At 35.1% G+C, this 22,537-nt stretch overlaps 1 protein-coding gene across 2 annotated transcripts in view; it reads left to right on the top strand.

The window, feature by feature from the left end:
- MYBL1 (MYB proto-oncogene like 1) overlaps positions 1 to 22,537 on the top strand; it is a 37,872-nt gene that overhangs the window by 5,556 nt on the left and 9,779 nt on the right. For both annotated transcript variants that reach the window (XM_004011713.5, XM_004011712.5), the window contains exons 2-10: positions 4,117 to 4,222; positions 4,549 to 4,620; positions 6,078 to 6,170; positions 9,061 to 9,281; positions 11,218 to 11,392; positions 13,728 to 13,802; positions 14,408 to 14,512; positions 19,106 to 19,339; positions 20,568 to 20,936. In XM_004011713.5, coding sequence (XP_004011762.1) covers positions 4,117 to 4,222; positions 4,549 to 4,620; positions 6,078 to 6,170; positions 9,061 to 9,281; positions 11,218 to 11,392; positions 13,728 to 13,802; positions 14,408 to 14,512; positions 19,106 to 19,339; positions 20,568 to 20,936 — 1,450 coding nt within the window. The remainder of the gene's footprint in view (positions 1 to 4,116; positions 4,223 to 4,548; positions 4,621 to 6,077; positions 6,171 to 9,060; positions 9,282 to 11,217; positions 11,393 to 13,727; positions 13,803 to 14,407; positions 14,513 to 19,105; positions 19,340 to 20,567; positions 20,937 to 22,537) is intronic.

The raw sequence follows: 22,537 nt of genomic DNA, 5'->3' as shown, positions 1-22,537 counted from the left end.
TTCTAGGATCTTTTTTGTCACGCTTACTTGAAAGTTTTATCATCCTTTTAACAATTACATAAATAATACAGAAATAATAACTTAATGCTTGCACCAAGAAGTAGTTAGGTAGATAGATTCTAGGAAAGCCCCCGTGGTAGAGAGATGGATTCTAAGAATTCTGCTTTAATCCTTCCTCACACTTAACCACTCAAAAAACCCAGCTTCCTGAACATGATGGCCATGCTTTTGCAAAACATAATGAAACCTCTTGTAGAAATAGAAATTTCTCACAAATCAAGTATGTGGTTAAAAAAAAAGGCAGATTTTTAAAGTTAAAATGAACACGTTTTCAGGAAGATCATTCCTTGGAAACTAGTCTTTTGACCAAAACAACATTTTTGGACGCATATCTTGAAAATGTTTTGATAAGAACCTTATGGTGAATTTTGTACAGATTAGGTATTTTTGTGAATAATTAAAGTTTATATGAATGAGTCCTTTTTAAAGTTATTTTCAAATAACCTAATTTTTAAAGCATAATTTTAAAATATGCTGTTGGGGAAGCTGTTGGGGTCTGAGAAAAGGGAATAAAAGAGGGAACCTGTAAAAACCATAACTGAGGGCTGTTTGGAAGGCTGGGAGTATTAATGTTGCGGGGGACAGTTGTAGGAAAGGTTAGGCTGTATTGGTAGATACCTCATAGAACACCTTCTGTACTGAATATTTTCTTTACATTGGATTCAGCAGGTTTATGCTTCTTAAAATTCTACCACTTGGCGGTGCATTTGGATTTTGAAAGTTCTTTTTATGGGAGTATTTTTCACCTCCTCTTAGAGGTATTTTAATTTGTTTAACAAAACAGTTTTTTTTTTTTCTCTCTCATATCAATTTGAGATCATTTATACTGAGGGAGGTGGAAGTTTTGATTGGGTTGGGAAAGAGTGAGGTAATTTTGGAATACAAAATATTTGGAGGAGGTAAAAGCATAAGTAATTATTCAGTAATTTTACAGTCATTTGAATGGTCAAGTCTTGGACTTGGTGCAGAGAGGTGAACGTATTAGACATGGTCTTTGCACTCCTGAGTTGTTTGGATGGGAAGCATAGATGCCATGAGTGTATATAGTGGACAGTAAGCTTAGTATGGTGCTTTATCGGGTTTAATAGCCGCCTTAGAGATTTATGAAGTCATTGCGTCCTGAACCATCTCCAACTTAACAATTTAATCATCGTTAATCAGGTGATATTTCTGATAGCTGAAGATGGCTGCAAATAACAGGTATTTCTTTAATTAAGCCTGTGCTTTTATTTTCAGCATAGTTTATCGAAACAATCATATATGAAAATGTAGGACTGGCAGATTGTTAAATAGACATTGGCTTTAGGGGAGAAAACATTGGAATACTGAAGTGCATTGAACTAGAGAAGCAGTTAGGTGTCATAGCTAGTTGGGTGGGGGATTTTGGTGTCTTGTTTGGTCAGATAAGAATAATTTTTGGTCAGATGTAATTGACAAATCAAGAAAATTAGAAGTTCCTGCAAAGGCTCTGTAAACAGTAGATATTAAATCTAGGCCTTCATTTTCCACAATGTCTGTTACTCAGAAAGGTTAAATAAATATTAGCTCATGTTATTCTCAGATGTTCATATCTTGGTTCAGTCCACTGACTACTCAGAATTCTCTAATTCAGTTTATCGTTAAGACCTGTTCTAGGTTTTTGTGCTCTCGTGGCTTTAACTTTTGTCTGTGTGCTCAGTTCAGTTCAGTCGCTCAGTCGTGTCTGACTCTTTGCAACCCCATGAATCGCAACACGCCAGGCCTCCCTGTCCATCACCAACTCCCAGAGTTCACTCAGACTCACGTCCATCGAGTCAGTGATGCCATCCAACCGTCTCATCCTCTGCCATCCCCTTTTCCTCCTGCCCCCAATCCCTCCCAGCATCAGAGCCTTTTCCAATGTGTCTGTGTGCTAGTGATTGCCAAAACTAAGTCTCCCCTAGACCTAGAGATGGGCAGAAGATCCACATGCCCTGCTCTGCCCAATAGGAGAGCCACTGGTCACATGTGGCTGTTGAACTCTTGATGTACTGCTAGTCTGAATTGCTGTGTACTTTTTATTTTATTACATCTAAAAATTTTTATTTTTATTTTTCTGGTTAGCTGTGTCTGAAGCTAGGAATTCACTTTGTTGCTCCCGGGCTGTTTCTATCAGCTTCATCTTCTTGTTATTTTTCTCTTTTGCCTTTGGCTTTCTTTTCTCCTGGACAATGCATGCCAGATTTCAGAGACTTAAGAAGAAAAGAATGTAAAACATTTTGTGATTATGTTGGTTATATGTTGAATTGATCACTTAAAAATAGATTGGGGTAAATATTATTTCTTATTAAAATTAATTTCACCTGTTTTTTTAAACTGTGGTTGCTAATAAATTACTTAGGTGGCTTGCACTATGTTTCTGCTGGACAGTGCTTTGTAGATATATCTAGTATCCACCTGTGTATTTCTCAAATACCTTGAAATCAGTCCAAACTACTTACTCTCTTCATTCCCTTCTCCTTCCCAAAGTTCTTTTTCTCCTTCTATTCTTTATCTCAGCGGATAGCTCTATGTTTCCAAAGCCAGAAATTTTGGAGTTGTCCTTGAATATTCTTCCCATGTCTCTCATATTCATCAGTTGAACAAAATCCTTTTGTTTATACTTTTTTCTCAGTTTTATGTGTGTCTTTCTGTTGCTACTATCATGACCTTAGTTGGTTTATTCTTTTATGGTTTCTCGATTTTTGTCCATTTAGATCTTTTCTACTCAAGGATATAAAAAATAAGAGTTCTACCCTAAAAGTTAGAAGTAATAGGCTAATAGGCCTTTCCTGGTAGCTCCAACGGTAAAGATTCTGCCTGCAATGCAGGAGACCCGGGTTCAATCCCTGGATCGGGAAGATCCCCTGGAAAAGGAAATGGCAACCCACTCCAATATTCTTGCCTGGAGAATTCATGGACAAAGGGGCCTGCCAGGCTACAATCCATTGGGTCGCAAAGAGTCGGACAGGACTGAGCAGTTAACACTTTCACCGTAATAGGTACTATTATGTTTTCATTTTTTAAAGTGTAGAATATTTGCTTCATCTGAATTCTTTTATTTTAAAGTAGGATTTTATTTTTTAAAATAACTACCCACTGTCACCCTTTGTTGAAAAGTCCATCTTTACCACACTGATTGATATTATAATTGATGGAATTCCCATGTGAGTTTTTTTTCCAGAATATTCTGTTCCATTGATTTGAGTATTATTTATTTTTTCTCTGCAGTATTTTCTGGTATTTGGTAGTGCTAATTCTCTCTCTCTTTTTAGAGCTTTTCTGGGTATTACTGCTTGTTTGTTTTTCTATACGAACTATAGAATCAGCTTGTCTGTGTTCCTCTGAAAATCTATTGGTATTTTTATTCATTTAATTTAAATTTATGAATTAATTTACAGAGAATGGACATCTGTAATATTGTTTTCTTGCCCAAGAATGTGGTATGGTTGTTTTTTCATTTGTCCTTCTGTGTCTCCTGATAGTGTTTTGTAGTTTACTGTATCTTGATCTTGTATATTCAAATTATTTCTACGTATTCTAACTTTTTTGCTGTTGGTGTTGTAAATGGCTCATTTCTTACATTGTGTCTTTTAACTGACTGTGTTTTGTATTTTACCATTATCATTGCCAGGCCCTAATAATTTCTTACTTGGATTCTTGTGAAAGATCACTAATTGATCTTCCTCCATCTCTCCACATTCCTGCCAGTGATTTTTTTCTGAAACACAAGATATTTGTCTTTTACTCCTTTCCTTAAATTCCTTTAACTCTGTAGGTTAAAGATCAGATTAAGAATAAAGGCCAAACTCCTTAGCATGACGTAAAGGTTATCACTTGGCCCTTGCTGACATATCTAGCTTCATTCCTCTGGTATCAGTAAGCACTATAGCTCCTGTCCATTATGTGACTGTTAATATTTTTATACTTTGAATAATCTCATTGGACCTATGTCTGCTAGTCTGAGTGGCTTATTTAGTTGTATCTATGTGTTCAGATTTAGTGATTGAATTCACATATTTAAATACAAATCTTGATTTCAAATTGTGTTGTTTTCAGTGAGGATGAGGATGATGACCTTCAGTATGCTGATCATGATTATGAAGTACCACAACAAAAAGGGTTGAAGAAACTCTGGAATAGAGTAAAATGGACAAGAGACGAGGTGATTATGTGTAATATGGTTTACTAATTCCATACTTATATTTGTTGATTAATAAGATATGTATTAAAGATACTTAAAAACACAACATGAGAAAAGTTATCCCTCAGCTAACTTGCACATTTTTCTTCTTCAACCATACATGAAGAGTGGGTTGATGTTGAGACTGACAGAATCAGTTTAGTAAACGGGAGAACATGTGTGGTAATGGCTTCAGTGCTTCTAAAAATGGCCACCAGATATGACGTGAAAGAATTGGACAGTATATTCAGGAATAGGGGAATAGGGTGAGGGAAAGCTTTTTCATTTCCATAAACCTGTCTTAATAGGATGACAAGTTAAAGAAGTTGGTTGAACAACATGGAACTGATGATTGGACTCTGATTGCTCGTCATCTTCAAGTAAGTGAAACACTATCTCATACTGCTAACGCAAATGATTTAGGCCATGGGGTTACAGTTGCTGTTTTTCAGAAATGTGTCTACGTTATTTTAGATTTAGGTTCCCATCCTAAAAATAACTGTTTTGTTCTGCTCTTCCTACAGTTGGAAACTTAGAAAGTCTGGGTTTTCTTTTTTAGTAATTAATTTATCTGGGGATCTAAAAAGATGACTGACATAAAGAGAGGACAGACCTAAAAAAGATGGCTGACTTAAAGCAAAAATTATACGAAGTTTGGATAGGGCTTTATAAATATTTGCTAATCAATGTTAAAACATTTTGAGAGAAGTTAAATCTATTGAAATAGTTTGGTAACTAATGAAACCAGAAGAAGCTATGTTGCTGTGAGAATTAGAAGTAACATATAGGATGTTTGGCACAGTGCCTTACATTTAGCACATGTTCAATAAATAGAATCTAAATTAGAAAAGCTGCTTACATTAGCTTTATCAGTTTAACTTCAGTGGTATAACAGCAAATGTAGTCAACAGAGAAATGCTACAAGGATGTACAAGAACAACCTGATTATTTTGAGAAAATGATAACCTTAAAGTGAATCAGCATTGATGTACCGAAGCTATACATGAAAACACTCAGTATGAATAAAAACAAGTCCGCTAGGCATCAGGAGAGAGCTGTGGTTAAATACAGTATTTCTATTTATGTCATTCAAAATTATCTGTAATCCTGTATATGAACTAATATCTTCAGAAACCAAATCACTAAAGGAAAAGTTGTGTTAGTAGTATTATCCTTGTAATACACAGGAGTTACTAAGTCATGAATTGACTAAAAATAAGGCTACACTTATTAATCATTTTTCGAGTTTGACATGTTTCTACATAAGGCTTTACCCTGGTAAATTTCATTTTCCTTTTGAACTTCAGTGCTTAAATATTTAACTGATATATAATGTATATCAATCTGGATATACTTATTTTTTCTTGATAACTTGGAGTTATCATTTATAAACATCCTTTAAATACCATGCAGTAGTCTAGTAATGCCTTTTGGGTGTTTTTTGAATTGTGTAGAGTTAGGTACTGCTATACTCTATGAGTCCAGGCTGCTATGCTGCTTGAGTTTGTACGTCTGTATTGTTTAGTTGTCTGTTTACTCCCTTTTATTCATCAGTACATTTCTTTATGTTAGTATCTGTGTTATTTTGCTTTTTTGCTTGTGTTATCAGGCAGGGTATAGAGATAAATAATTTTAATTTCAAATATATAATTTTTATTTATACTCTAAGCAATGCTGACAACTTTAATTAAAAATGAATTGGGATACAGGCATATAAAATAAATATTTCATTTTTAGAGAATGCTATTGAATGTATTAGTCCTGGAAACTTTCTTCTTAAGGTTGTGAAAGTTTGGAAGACAGTTGTTCATTAACAAAATCATCTAAATTCTTTCAGAATCGTTCTGATTTTCAATGCCAACATCGGTGGCAGAAAGTTTTAAATCCAGAATTGATAAAGGGTCCCTGGACTAAAGAAGAAGATCAGAGGGTAACGTGTTCATATTCTTTATTTTCACTGTGTAGGTGGACTTGCTTTTTTTCTTACTAATACATTGTTTTTGGGTAACATAAATACATGTTTAAATCACCTGGATTTGTTCTCTGAGTACTGCTTGTACTAGAATTGAAAATTGAGTATTTTGAGATGTAGTTTTTTCAGAATTGAGTCAAACCAAGTATAATATAATATAGCTTTTGCTGGCTGAAAGTTTGGTTTGTAGAATAAAAAATACTGTCAGCTTAGTCACCATTTTAGAGCTTAGGTTAGCGACATTTAGGGCATAGTTTCTTACTGAAAATTGAGTTAGCATTTTTAAAACAATTCAATTGTATTCTTATTTTATCTGAAAACTTGAGGTATAAGAAGTTATTCTTTAACTTTCCCTCTTAACCTAAAATGGGCTCCCACATAAGACAGATATCTTATCATCGTGTTCCCAGAGAGCTAGAGGATTCAAAACCAAGGTAATTCTTTGTTATGAAAGTATGAGAAGAATGGGAAAGTTACTGTCGTCTTCTGAGAATTACCCTTTAGTTCATGCTCTTCATGGCATCATCTTATTAATGTAGTTGGAAAATTAGAGCATTTTTACTGCCACTCAAAAAAAAAAAAAAATTGGCCAGTGGTAAGTTTTAAAATGTGTGATTTGTATCCTTTCAGTTTGAGAAAGAAAGTAATGAATAGACAGTAACTATAAATCTTTCCTGCTTCCAAAATGATTTATTTGGCTTTCTGCTGAAGCATTAAAAAAAATGCAAGAGTAGAAAATCTTAAAGTCTCAACATTTTACTGTTATTTCATATTAATTTTGTATGAAACAATTTAATTTACAGGTCACTTTAATACCTTGTATTTAGATAAGTGTGGGATCAATTTTTTGAACTTGGCAAATGCTGAAGGAATATTTTTAGTAAAATTGTTTTTTTAATTATACTTGTGGTTTGGATTTAATGCATTTAAAATAGCATTCTTGAGTTATGTTTTAAGATTCTATCAAGGTAGTGCTTTTTAAAAATTGAGATATATGGGACTTCCCTGGCTATCTAGTGGTTGAGACTCCACATTCCCAATGCGTGGGGCACTGGTTTGATCCCTGGTTGGGTAGCTAAGATCCTATATGCCATGGGGGGTGGCCTAAAACAATAGATAAATAAAAATTGGGATATAATTATATATTAGTTCCTGGAGAAGGAAATGGCAACCCACTCCAGTATTCTTGCCTGGAAAATCCTGCAGTTGGAGGAGCCTAGCAGGCTACAGTCCATGGGGTCGCAAAGAGTGGGACATGACTCAGTGACTTCACTTTCACTTATATATTAGTTTCAGATGTACAACATAATATGTGTATTATGACAGTCAGTTCAGTTGCTCAGTTGTGTCCGACTCTTTAAGACCTCATGGACTGCAGCACACCAGGCTTCCCTGTCCATCACCAACTCCTGGAGCCTACTCAAACTCATGTCCATCGTGTCAGTGATGCCATCCAACCATCTCATCCTCTTTCGTTCCTTTCTCTTCTCACCTTCAGTCTTTCCCAGCATCAGGGTCTTTTCTAGTGAGTTGGCTCTTTGCATCAGGTGGGCAAAGTATTGGAATTTCAGCTTCAGTCCTTCCAGTGAATATTCAGGGTTGATTTCCTTTAGGATGGACTGGTTGGATCTCCTTACAGTCCAAGGGACTCTCAAGAGTCTTCTCCAACACCACACAGTTCAAAGCATCAATTTTTTGATGTTCAACTTTATGGTCCAACTCTCATATCCATACATGACTACTGGAAAAACCATAGCTTGGTAAACTAATGTCTTTGATTTTTAATATGCTGTCTAGGTTGGTCATAGCTTTTCTTCTGAGGAGCAAGCATCTTTTAATTTCATCGCTGCAGCCACAATCTGCAGTGATTTTGGAGCCCCCAAAGATAAAATCTGTCACTGCTTCCATTGTTTCCCCATCTATTTGCCATGAAGTGATGGGGCTAGATACTATGATCTTAGTTTTCTGAAAGTTGAGTTTTAAGCCAGCTTCTTCACTCTCCTCTTTCACTTTCATCAAGAGGTTCTTTAGTTCCTCTTCACTTTCTGCTATAATGATAGTGTCATCTGCTTGTCTGAGGTTATTGATATTTCTCCCAGCAATCTTGATTCCATCTTGTGCTTCAACCAGCCCAGCATTTCATATGATGTACTCTGCATATAAGTTAAATAAGCAGGGTGACAGTATACAGCCTTGACGGACTCCTTTTGTTATTTGGAACCAGTCTGTTGTTCCATCTGCAGTTCTAACTGTTGCTTCTTGACCTGCATACAGATTTCTTAGGAGGCAGGTTAGGTGGTCTGGTATTTCCTTCTCTTTAGTTTGTTGTGATCCACACAGTCAAAGGCTTTGGCGTAGTCAATAAAGCAAAAGTAGATGTTTTTCTGGAACTCTTGCTTTTTCGATGATCCGACAGATGTTGGCAGTTTGAACTCTGGTTCCTCTGCCTTTTCTAAATCCAGCTTGAACATCTAAAAGTTCACAGTTCACGTGCTGTTGAAGCCTGGCTTGGAGAATTTTGAACATTGTTGTGAGATGAGTGCAATTGTGCAGTAATTTGAACATTCTTTGGTATTGTCTTTGTTTGGGATTGGAATGATAACTGACCTTTTCCAGTCCTATGGCCACTGCTGAGTTTTCTAGACCACTGCAAATCTCATTAATATCTATCCCCGTACATAGTTACTCATATTTTTTCTTGTGGTAAGAACTTTTCAAATCTACTCTTAGAAGCTTTCAATATGCAATACAGTATTACTGACTATAGTTACTGTACAGTACAGTATATCCACATGACATTTATTTTTTAAAAATCATACTTTTTAAACTTTATTTTTCTATTTCTTAGGTTATTGAATTAGTTCAGAAATACGGGCCAAAAAGATGGTCTTTAATTGCAAAACATTTAAAAGGAAGAATAGGCAAGCAGTGTAGAGAAAGATGGCATAATCATCTGAATCCTGAGGTAAAGAAGTCATCCTGGACAGAAGAGGAGGACAGGATTATCTATGAAGCACACAAGCGGTTGGGAAATCGTTGGGCAGAAATTGCCAAACTACTTCCTGGAAGGTACTTATACAAATGAATATATATTTTCCTGTACTTTAAACTTGATCTTTATTATGGTTACTATTAAATATATTTATAGGTACCCCATGACTTTTATTTATAATTAAAATTTAGACTGCAGAATATAAGCAACCCTTTGTGATATTTGTAGTACATTTTGTGGGAAGGGATGTAATTACTTTTTTAACAAAATATTTTATAGCAGTAATTTGTGCAACAAAATGATAGACCTTTAGATTATGTAAACATTTAATGCACTCCCCTAAATTATGGTTACATATTAGTGCCAATCAAGCAGTCTTTGTACAAACTAAGCTGTAATGGAATCTAAGTTGAAGAGATTTCTTTCATATTGGATTCTTTGCATAAGACCAGAGAATAACAAATACACTGGCTGAAATAAATTGCTCTGAAAGTGCATTAGAGAAAATTCAGTTCTTAATTAATGCTTTAGATCCTGAGTAGTATATATATATATCCATGTGGCTAAAATATGGAGTTTCCATCAGGAGCAGTGATGGGCTACATATACACTATACATTGCATTGGTTCAGATGCTTCCTAGCCATTTGCAGTACAGTAGACCAGCAATTTTGGGAAAATCCATTCCTCACTCAGAAGGTGTCACTTGTTTTTTATTGTTGTAGTCTCTGTATAGTACATAGTAGTTAATTAAATGCATTTACATGTATCCTTTTTTAAATAGAAATCAAATACTTTTATTGTTGAATAAACATTAACTCAGAATGTGATGCCCATCATAGGCAATCTGATAAGAGACTGAAAAAAAAAAGAGAAATCTCACCTTTCACCCACATAACCAAGCAGATACCACCCATTATATGTAGGTTCTCAAGATAATATTTAGTCCTAAGTCAGAAGACTTGACAGCACCATTTTATTTCATGTAGTTCATCCTTTATTTACCTAGCAATTGGAGTGCCCATCTGTTGTCAGTTATTGGCTTTATGTAAAGGAAAAACAAACTTCTCATATCTTTTTGTTAGAAGGTAGTTTTACAACTTGGAATCAGGTCAGCTAAAGTTGAGTTCCTTTCCTGATGAAACTTGGAGATAGAGCACTATATTCTATATATTCTTAATTAATCTTCATATACTTGTGAAATAATGCAGAGCAACATTGCTATATTTGTCTTAGAGAAATTAAAGCATAGTGTTAAGTTTTTTTATCCAAGTTACTGAAGCTGGTTGAGGAACTTCTAATGTTTTCAGTGTTTGATACATCTTTTTACTATCCATAGAATGTAGCTTAGTGCTTAGCATAAAGTAGGTTCTCAGTAAATGTGTGTTTCTAAAATGTATACTATAAGTAGCTGTAGGTTAAGGCTTCCATTTTTACAAGGCGGACTTAGGTAAAAGGGGAGCCAATGAATTTTTTCTTCCATAGGTGTTTTGTTGATAAGAAGTGAAGATGAATACTGGGATTCTGTCTTTTTATGACCATATTTGGTCTTGGCTTCAAGGCTTTTGCCCTTGTTATGCTCTTTATCTGAAATGCTCTTTTTTATTTTTCTTTTCTGTTCTTGTAGGACTAGTTCATTCTTGTCCTTCAGATTTTAGCTTCCCTGTCCCCTCAAAATTGCTCAAAATCAAAATTACTGTAGTTACTCATTTTCTCTTATTACTTTAAATGATCTGCATTGCACTGTTTTTCTTCTTATTTATTTTTTTGTTTTTCTTTTCTTTACTCCTTCCCTGCAGCCATGCTTCCTGTGAAGGTGTAAGCCCCACGAGAGCTGGGACTTTATCTTATTGCCTTATCTCCAGTGTTTAGAAGTGTATTTGATATACAGACATACAGAAAAGTATCTAACTTTACCAGTTGTAAAAATTTAAGTACTTTGTATACTTTATATGATGTTAAAAATTTATGGAGTCCTCTTTTTCTTTTTAAAAGATATACTTTAATTTCTTAGGACTGATAATTCTATCAAAAATCATTGGAATTCTACTATGCGAAGAAAAGTGGAGCAGGAAGGCTACTTACAAGATGGAATAAAATCAGAACGATCTTCATCTAAACTTCAACACAAACCTTGTGCAACTATGGACCATTTGCAAACCCAGAATCAGTTTTACATACCTGTTCAGGCACATATTTTTAATACTTTTTTGTTTAAAAATCTTCTTTAGTTGCTCTATGGGAAGGTGTTTAGTTTCTTAGTAGGATAAAAACAAAATATATTAAGAGAAACAGACATTTAAATTTCCAAAATGAAAAAATATACGATTACTAGCTGTTAAACCATTGTTATTGTTGTTTAGTCGCTAAGTCATGTCCGACTCTTTGAAACCCCATGGACTGTAGCCTGCCAGGCTCCTCTGTCCATGGGATTCTGCCGGCAAGAACACTGGAGTGTGTTGCCATTTCTTTCTTCATTAGTGGAAGTTTATCTCTGCTTGTTTTGATTGATAGATATTTTGGGAACAAATTCATTAAAATATTTCCTTTTATATATCATTTTTACGTATCTAATTACGAAACTTAGTATGTACATTTCCTAACTATCATTCTCCGAATTTTCATGATTCAAAGCTAACAATGATTTGTGCTTTAATATCGATTATAGTTTTCTTTAAAAAATTTTTTTTGCGTAATTGTAGGATAGCTTGCCTGTAAGAGGTGAGTGTATATAAATAATGGTTTAAAGGAGAAAACAGTCAAAAATATTTCAAGCCATCATTTAGGGGTGAACCAAATAATTGGTTCTTTGGCATTCAACTTTGCTGTTCCCTCATCACTTAGCTGACTGAGTGAATTCAGCCTTTGTTTAGATAGGTTCATTGCAGATTACCCACATTCATCATAGGGCAGGCTGTTTTCCTTTCAAAGCATTTTCCTACCTGCAAGAAATAGGAGTTTTCATGAGCTTTGTTTTACCTTTTCCCTGTCTACTTGTCTGTCGTGCCATTTTTCATGTTGAGCAGTTCTTAATTTGTGTCACATAGAATGTAAAGATTAAGTCAGGGCTTAAAAGTATCTACTGCAAGATAAAATTTGGCTTGTGGTTAACAATCTGTGCTTAGTATTTAATTTTATTAATTTTATTCCAGATTTAACTATTCTTCTAAATGGACATTATTTTTTTTTAGACATAATTTTCAAAGAACCTCTTTAAAAAGGTAGTGACATCTTAATTTACAAATAGGAAAACTTGCAAAGACAGTACAGTTATCTGCTGATACTTTGTACCTTAAGATTTCTGTTGTCTTTTTCTTTATATTTTTCTTTAGAGTCCTAGATTTCAGCAGCATAAACTGAAACATTCTGCTTCTGCCTTAAAAGTTATCTTTAAATTTATTTTTTTTAACTCACAGGATAATTTTTTAAATTATTTGGGGCCAATTGAGTGTTTAATACTCTCAATCAGAATATATTGGAATGTGAGAGTATTTCTTACACTTTAAGAATTATTTACCTTTTAATGATTCTTGAAAGATTTGTGTATGCATAGTTCAAGTCATTTAAACTGCTAAAAAGCTAATTCTACTTTTGACTTGAAAGAAAAAAAATGGATTGGTATGAAGTACTGTCACAGGTTAAAATGAAAAGTTTGAGAAAGATGTTTCTAATTCATTGGAAGTTGAGCAATAACTGATATTAATCAAATGTAAAAATTAAGTTCTGTGTTAGAAGTTATACATAATGCTTTTCCATTAGTGATTTACATAGGCCATTATGGAAGATAGACAATTTCCTATATATATTTGTTAGATTTTAAGGTTTTAAAAATCTTATGAGGTTCTTCTCAAATTTCTCCCTACCACTGCACACTAAATTTGCATGCAACTTCAAAAATTTTATTACAGATTCTTTAGAAAAGAGACAGAATAATTCATTGTCTATTGTCAAAATATTAAAAATACATGAGTGATCCTGATTGTTTTTCTGAGACAAATAATAGAAGCAGCCTCTGTTTTCATATCTTTCTATACAGAGGTTGGCATGGAGGGGGCGGTGGTAGGAGTAGGAGATGTGAATACTGACGACTTGCTTTAGTCTCCAGCTGCATAAGTGCTTCATATGGGCCAATCAGTCCTTTGCCCTGAACGATAAAACACAATTCCGTTGTCTTCTCCAGGAGATAGAGCAATCCTTTAATAGCAGATTTTAAAAAACACTTGGTAGATATTGTAGATAATAAGTAGACTGATTGGGTGATAAATCTAGCCCAAGTAATTCTCATATTTCATTTAGGGGAAAATAGGTCTTTGTAATAAAGTTATGCTTTTTAGTCAATAGATTTTAAGAATAAGATGTAGCTATTAAGAAATTACTATATGTGTAAATACTCAAAGTTGACAGAGATACTGACTTTTCCACGTTGATATCTTATTCAGTTTTTGTGCTTTGCCTCAGATTTTTAAAAATTTATAGTGTTATATGTATGATATTAATGATATTAATTTTAAATTACTTTTTTAGATCCCAGGCTATCAGTATGTATCACCTGAAGGCAATTGTGTAGAACATGTTCAGGCTTCTTCTGCCTTTATTCAGGTAACTTTTTATTTACTAAAAAACAAAACCAAACCCCAAAGGAAACACTCAAACATTTTCAAATTCTAATAGTGCCTGTTGCTCATCTATAAAATTTCGCCAAAAGCAATACTATCTGATCTACTTATTTTGAGTATTATAGCATTAAAGGAGAAAGTTTTTAAGTGTGTTTGAGAAATATAAACTGTACCAATGTAAAGTAGTTCACAACACCAGTGAGGTGGTTCTTTCATTCTTCCAACTTAGAACATTCCAGTTATGAATGAACATATTTTTACTAAACTGGGTAGAATGTATATATTCAGATTCAATAAATTAAAACAAATTCCACATGTAAAATTTTAAATTGATTAGATGATACAGTGTAAGTTTTTTCATGCATTTAAATTTCCCAATTCTTTTCTGTTAAATTGAAAATATTTACCAGCACCTCTTTAGGTACCAGAAGAAGTGTGATACTGAGTATTTGGGATTTTATAGTATTAAGCTTTATTAGAGAGGATAGACTTTATGTTGCATAGAAGAAAATAAAACTTAGAACATTAATAATAAAAAAGCAGTTTTGTAAATAATCTGTTTTTTTCCTTTTGCTTAACTTATTTTAGCAACCTTTTGTAGATGAAGATCCTGATAAGGAAAAAAAAATAAAGGAACTTGAATTGCTTCTTATGTCGGCTGAGAATGAAGTTAGAAGAAAACGAGTTCCATCAGTAAGAAATAATCTAAAGTGTTTTATTTTATTGTTAGACTCTTTTATGTGCTTTATATGCTTTTATAGTTTTAATCAGCACTGACTTTTGTATGCCAGCAAATGGGAAGCATATTCATTGTGATTTCAGATTTTAGTATGGACTGAAAATAGTTTTTCTAATTTGCAACTTTGAAGTTGCCTGTTTTTGATATGCATCTCTTGGAACATACTTTACAGTGTTTTGTATTAAGATGGTTCTTGAATAATATCAAACAAACTTAAGGTATAATCTTCAATATGTGTATTTGTGAAAATGTGTGGATTAGATTAGGCTTTATTTTCTGTTAGACATTCCATATGATAATGGCCTTAATAGGAAAAAAAAAGAAACTTAAGGAATTTAATTAGATATGTAGAGAGATTTCTGTACTTCAGAATTATTTTTATTCTCCATTTGAAAATGTTTTCTTGTCTACTGTATTAGAACACAAATTCAGTAAATTGGAAAAAGTAATGTTTTAAATATAGGGAAAGGAAAGATTTAGGTTTTATGCTGTCTAAAGAAATCTTTCAATGGAAGTGGGTTTTGATTACCAGATAAGAAAAGTATTGTCTGAGATTTGGTTGATGAGAATAACTATGAGTATTTAATCAGGATAAATGATAATGATTCTAGCTAAGTTAAACAGGCTGTGCTAGGAAGAAAAAACATTTGTATTTAAATGACAGTTTTGAAAGTTTAATATCCTGGGATTTTTTTACATTTAGGAAAGTGTTTTTCTTGATCTGGGGCAGAGTCAGGGGACAATATATTTAGAGTGACTGGGAACTAATACAAAATTACTAAATAGAATAACCTCAGGGCTTGAAATAGTATTATGAGGCAACTGGTGATGTCTTTAAATCATTTCAGATGGTATTAATAAAAATGACATTTGTTAATTGTAGTGAATGAGATAAATACCATGGGAAAAGTAATTTTTGTTTTGCAGCTACAAATACCATGGGCAAACAGGGATACCTGAAGTATACTTAATTTCAGTTTTATTAAGAAACTGCAAATAAATAACCATGATTAGAGGTCCACATTTATAGATAATATATTCAGGTTTAAGCACATTTAAAATTTTTTATAATGGTGTAATTTTGTAATTTAATAGGAAAATATAATTAAAAGAATTGCTATTTTGCATTAAAAAGGGAGAAAGTTACTAATTATTTTTTTTTCAAACTTGCTATCTAAAATCCACTGTCATAAAGATCTGGTTGTATAAGGAGATTGGTGATTTTAGAGGGAAATTGCTGCATCCAGTATAACAGAATCTATATTCATATAAAGTATTCTAGACAATTATGTGGTAATAATGATTGCCATTTTTCTGAGTATTCATTATATTCCACTCTTGTAGATGTGCTAGATGTATTCCTGGTAATCCTTGTATTAACTCTGCAAATTAATTGCTAGATATTCAGAATCAGATGTATGTGATTACAAAAAAATTTATGGTTTTGCCAGTGGGCCTAGTAAGCTCCCTCTTTGAATCTTTTTCCTGCCTGAAAACTAAGTTGAAATGTATATGGTTTGGAAGTTATCTCCAAAAAGTGATTGTAAACTCAGAAAGTGGCTACACTAGTGAAATAAGATTGCTTTAATTTCTTTTATTTATATGACTCTTTAAAATAGATGGAACTTGTTTTGAAACAGTCTTGGAAAGTTATTTTTTCACCTTGAGACTTAACATTTTGCTATTGTAAATATGTACTACATTCTAGTGGTTTTTAATTTTAATAGTAACAGGTACTGTTTCTTGAGTGCTTCCAATGGACTGAGCAATATGTTCTCTAAGATATGGTAGCTATTCAGTTCAGTTCAGTCACTCAGTCGTGTCCAACTCTTTGCGACACCATGAATCGCAGCACGCCAGGCCTCCCTGTCCATCATCAACTCCCAGAGTTCACTCAGACTCAAGTCCATCAAGTCAGTGATGCCATCCAGCTATCTCATCCTCTGTCGTCCCCTTTTCCTCCTGCCCCCAATCCCTCCCAGCATCAGTCTTTTCCAATGAGTCAACTCTTTGCATGAGGTGGCCAAAGTACTGGAGTTTCAGCTTTAGCATCATTCCTTCCAAAGAAATCCCAGGGCTGATCTCCTTCAGAATGGACTGGTTGGATCTCCTTGCAGTCCAAGGGACTCTCAAGAGTCTTCTCCAACACCGCAGTTCAAAAGCATCAATTCTTTGGCGCTCAGCCTTCTTCACAGTCCAACTCTCACATCCATACATGACCACAGGAAAAACCATAGCCTTGACTAGACGGACCTTAGTCGGCAAAGTAATGTCTCTGCTTTTGAATATGCTATCTAGGTTGGTCATAACTTTTCTTCCAAGGAGTAAGCGTCTTTTAATTTCATGGCTACAGTCACCATCTGCAGTGATTTTGGAGCCCCCAAAATAGAGTCTGACACTGTTTCCACTGTTTCCCCATCCATTTCCCATGAAGTGATGGGACCAGATGCCATGATCTTAGTTTTCTGAGTGTTGAGCTTTAAGCCAACTTTTTCACTCTCCACTTTCACTTTCATCAAGAGGCTTTTTAGCTCCTCTTCACTTTCTGCCATAAGGGTGGTGTCATCTGCATATCTGAGGTTATTGATATTTCTCCCAGCAGTCTTGATTCCAGCTTGGGCTTCTTCCAGCCCAGCGTTTCTCATGATGTACCCTACATATAAGTTAAATAAGCAGGGTGACAATATACAGCCTTGATTGACTCCTTTTCCTATTTGTAACCAGTCTGTTGTTCCATGTCCAGTTCTAACTGTTGCTTCCTGACCTGCATATGGGTTTCTCAAGAGGCAGGTCAGGTGGTCTGTATTCCCATCTCTTTCAGAATTTTCCACAGTTTATTGTGATCCACACAGTCAAAGGCTTTGGCATAGTCAATAAAGCAGAAATAGATGTTTTTCTGGAACTCTCTTGCTTGTTCCATGATCCAGCGGATGTTGGCAATTTGGTCTCTGGTTCCTCTGCCTTTTCTAAAACCAGCTTGAACATCAGGAAGTTCACGGTTCACGCATTGCTGAAGCCTGGCTTGGAGAATTTTGAGCATTACTTTACTAGCGTGTGAGATGAGTGCAATTGTGCAGTAGTTTGAGCATTCTTTGGCATTGCCTTTTTTGGGGATTGGAATAAAAACTGACCTTTTCCAGTCCTATGGCCACTGCTGAGTTTTCCAAACTTGCTGGCATATTGAGTGCAGCACTTTCACAGCATCATCTTTCAGGATTTGAAATAGCTCAACTGGAATTCCATCACATCCACTAGCTTTGTTCGTAGTGATGCTTCAGCCACATTTAATTCAAAATTTTAAAATTCAGCTTCTCAGTTGCACTAGCCACATTGTTGTTGCTCTTATGGCTGGTGGCGCCCATGTTGAGCAGCCTCCAGTGCAGAACATTTTCATCACCGCAGAGGGTTCTTTGGACCATGCTCTACACTTTACATCCTGTTGCTTCTTGTTTTTTTTCCAATTTTTTTGAGATATAATTAAGTATAGCTGTGTATAAGCTTAATGTGTAAGCTTAATGTGTACAGCATCATGATTTTACTTACATATTGTCAAGTTTAGTGAACATTCATTGTCTAATATAGATAACCAAAAGAAAAGAAAAGGACAAAGGAAAAAAACCTTTTTTTTCCTAATGATGGAAGCTCTTAGAATCTGCCATTCTTAACAGTTCTCAGATTATGTATTGTTTCTTAACCATGGGTCTTCAAGATCTCACTTCTTGTTTTTTGTTATGAGACACTAGAAAACTAGGCTCAAAAGATAAGTAAATTGGCCAGTGTACATCTCTAGTGAGATCAAGAAAAATGGCACAGTCCCTGAATTCAAAGGATTTACTTTGCAGTGGGGAAACAGTATGATAAAGTAAGTCACACAGTTTTATGGGAGTTCATAGAAGATTGAGATTTAGGTAGTCAGAAGGGTTCCCTGGAAGAATTCCTATTTGAGCTTAGTCTTGAAAGACAGACAGTGAATATATATTAGCAAAAGAGATGAACTTGGACATTATTATAAACAGAGCAATTAATAGTGTATAATAGGATGGAGTACTTCCCAGTATTTGAACTGTATCTTGAATGAGGAATAGGAATTTTTCCTGGTCAGTAGTTTGAGCCTTCTAGATAAAGAGAATGCTCCCTTTTTCTAGGGTAAAAGACCAAAACTCACCGGGAGCTGCAGGTACTACAGTTGGGTTATTCCGTATTCCCTGGGAAGAGGGCTTGTGTTGGGAGATGAAGTTTGAAAAGTAGAGAAAAGTCAGATTCTAGGAGTTTGGACCTTATTTTGTAGTATATACATACTAGTTTTATCTCACCATGACATTATAGGTTTAAAAAAAATGTGAGTTAGACAAAAGAAATATAGTCAACATGAGGTTTAATGAAAAAAGCTTTTGGGTCAATTTTAAGGAAAGATGGTATATTTGTTACTATACTTTTAGCTGAAATGTTGTAAAGGATGTTTTCCTAGAAAAACTTATACTTAAAATGCACATTTTTGCTTAGGTTGGGAATGACAAGTAATGTTCAAATTTCTTCTGTACTTTCAGCAACCTGGAAGCTTTTCTAGCTGGCCTGGTAGTTTCCTCATGGATGACAGCATGTCTAATACTCTAAATAGTCTCGAGGAGCACGCTAGTGAGTTTTACAGTATGGGTGAAAATCAGACTGTGTCAGCTCAGCAGAACTCACCTACAAAGTTCCTGGCCGTGGAGGCAAACGCTGTGCTGTCCTCTCTACAGACCATCCCAGAATTTGCAGAAACTCTCGAACTTATTGAATCTGTAAGTTTGAAATTGTGGAATTATCAAAAAGCTCAATTTTAGATATATGGTTTCATATTCAGAAACAGTTTAATGGATACTCACCAGTTTTGTGTTGCCCATTACCTTGCATGTCATGGTTAATTTTGTTCTGATATTTTGTGGTGGTTTTTGGCAAAAAATATATGTATTTACTTATTATACAAGTTGTATATTAGAGATAGTTGGAAAGTAGAGAAAATTAAAGAAGAAAATGAAAATCCTCCATAAATCTAGAGTTAATAATTTGATGTATTTCCTTTCAGGCTCTGTTCTATACATATAAAACATATGCATGTTTTTTTAAACTCAGATGTGCACTAATGCTTGTGAATTTTTTTCCCACATTATACCATGATCATGTCCTTATTTTCTTAACTTGTTTTTAAACTTGAATATAAATGGTTTGATGGTATTCTATCATATGAATGTAGTAAATTTTATTTACCCAATGTACTATTATTATTGGATATTTATCTGGTATTGTTTTTTCAGTATTACAAATTACAGAATATGTGTAAAAAGCTTTGTGCAAAATCATGATTATGTCCTTAGGTTAAATTGAATTTTTGAATCACAGTGTGTGACCACTTTGAAGATACTCCATGTGTGTTTGTGTGTGTGTCAGTCACTTAGTCGTCTCTGACTCTGCGACCCCATGGACTGTAACCCTCCAGGCTCCTCTGTCTGTGGGATTCTCCAGGCCAGAATACTAGAGTGGGTTACCATTTTGTTCTCCAGGGTATCTTCCTTACCCAGGGATCTGACCCAGGTCTCCTGCATTTCAGACAAATTCTTTACCATCTGAGCCACCAGGGAAGCCGTACATGTTACCAAATGATTATGTAGATGTACAATAGAGAGTAAAGTTTTCTGATAGAATAGAATGTGGAATTTTATGACAAACTATACTGTTTTATGAAAATAATGTAATTTGTTCCTTTCATTTGAAGTACTTCAGTAATAAGCTTCAGCTACTGAATTAGATGAAGTGTTATTTTGAAATGCTCCAAATTGGAGTTGTAGTAAAACCATAATCTGTTCTTCTCAGATGGTCTTGCTTAAAAAAAAGGAGGAACCAAGGAAAGCCTATTTCGATAGATAAAAATGGGTAGTTAATTAACTCTGGAAATCATTATCCTATGTTCAAGACTAGATGTAACCAGGTTATAATATTAATAACTTTAGTTAGGAATTTAATCTGTTGCAGGATCCTGTAGCATGGAGTGATGTTACTAGCTTCGATCTTTCTGATGCTGCTGCTTCGCCTGTCAAGTCCACGCCAGTTAAACTAATGCGAATTCAGCACAGCGAAGGCGCCATGGAATGTCAGTTTAACGTCAGTCTTGTACTCGAAGGGAAAAAAAACGGTTGTAATGGGGCAGACGGCGAGGCTGTTCCTTTAACCTCCCCAAGTGTGGCTAAGTTTAGCACTCCACCAACCATCCTCAGAAAGAAGAGAAGAATGAGAGTGGGCCAGTCCCCAGGCGGTGAGCTTGGCGACAGCTCATTCAACGACGGTGGTCACACAGCACTAAAACACACACCGGTGAAAACACTACCATTTTCTCCTTCACAGGTAGTTGTGTTGCTTCTGTTCATGTTTCCAACTGTTGATGAGCTCGATTGAATTGGATCTTGGATATCCATACTAGCATCTAGTTCATTGCTTTATTAACACATAAAAATGTATACTGTAATCAGATGTGTGAGAGTGCTGAGCTGGGATAAATCAGAAAAGTATCCCGGGAGGTGAAGTAGTTGCATTTTATCTTACAGTGTTTAGAGCTGAAAGGGATGTCTTAAATACATAGTTCCACATGTTTGTAGAACTCATCAGGAAGTAGGCCCAGAAAGGGAAAATGCCTTGCCCACAGTTATCTAATGGCAGAACTGAGACAGAGAGCCAGTTTCCTGACTATTTAAGAAGTACCAGGTATATATTCCTAGACAACTGCTTCTTAGAAGAATTTTCATGTGTCAGAAGGTCATCTAGGGATGTCAGGAATTAACCTGCTTTCTCCTGTAGTTATATTTTTGGGGAGCAGATACTTATATTGGGGCAAACTCTTTCTTTGATTTTATAATACTGTCTGTCTTAATGAACACCATATTCCAGGCTGTGTGCTAAACGCTTTTCTTATAGTTTCTTAGTTAATGCTCTTGCAGAAAACCTCTGGAGGTAGTTAGAATGAAATTCAGAAGTTAAGCAACTTGTCCAAGATCAGTAAGAAAGAGATGAAGCTGGTATTTGTTTAAAGTGTATTGACGGAGGTGAAAAAGTTATGGAAGAAGAAGGAAGTTTAATGGCCAAGTAAACTTGGAGGCTGTTATATTGGAGGTATATTTTGATGCTGGGAAGATGAATATCTTGCAGTGACCACAAAGCCACTGTTTTCTCTGAAAATTTACCACCCCGCCCCCTGCCCCAGTGCACCCTCAGGAGTTGCAGAGTGTCCTGAGGAAAGTGAACCTGGGTTGAGCACACTAGCAGTTTTGTTTTTGGAGTTTTGCATGCCTGCAGTTTTTGTTGAGTAAATTCTAAGATGGAAAGTGGCTGAGAAGCTGAGGCATGATTATAAAAACCGTATGCTGTGCTGTGGTGTGCTAAGTCGCTTCAGTTGTGTCTAACTCTGTGCCCCGCGGACTGTAGTACACCAGGCTCCTCTGTCGATGGGATTCTCCAGGCAAGAATACTAGAGTGGGTTGCTATTTCCTCCTCTAGGGGATCTTCCCAACCCAGGGATTGAACCCACATCTTCTGCATCCCCTGCATTGGCAGGCAGGTTCTTTACAACTGGAGCCACCTGGGAAGCCCATAAAGAAGGTATATTCCATAGCAAAGAGCTTGGATTTTATCCTGTGGCTTGCAGGCATCAGAAATGATAGAGCTAGAACTCTAGCTAGTTATAAGCAGCCTTAAAGCAGGTTTTACTTTTTCTTATGATTGCTTCTAATCTATTGGCTACAAAAATAAATTAGTATTTCGCAATTGTATGTAAGTTAAAATCCAATGTGTAAATTGTGTCATTTGGAAAATAGACTCTGTGATACCAGTTTTGGCTGCTCAAAGGTTCTGAACTGTGTTCTAAATAGGCACATTTGCCAGACAGCTGTATTTCTTATTAGTTAAACTTATTCTGGGGCTTCCCTGGTAGCTCAGCTGGTAAAGAGTCTGCC

This window comes from Ovis aries, chromosome 9 (genome assembly GCF_016772045.2).
Source record: "Ovis aries strain OAR_USU_Benz2616 breed Rambouillet chromosome 9, ARS-UI_Ramb_v3.0, whole genome shotgun sequence".
Lineage (NCBI taxonomy): Eukaryota > Metazoa > Chordata > Mammalia > Artiodactyla > Bovidae > Ovis > Ovis aries.
Note: the sequence above shows the minus strand (reverse complement) of the source record. Positions and strands in the feature narration are given on the sequence as shown.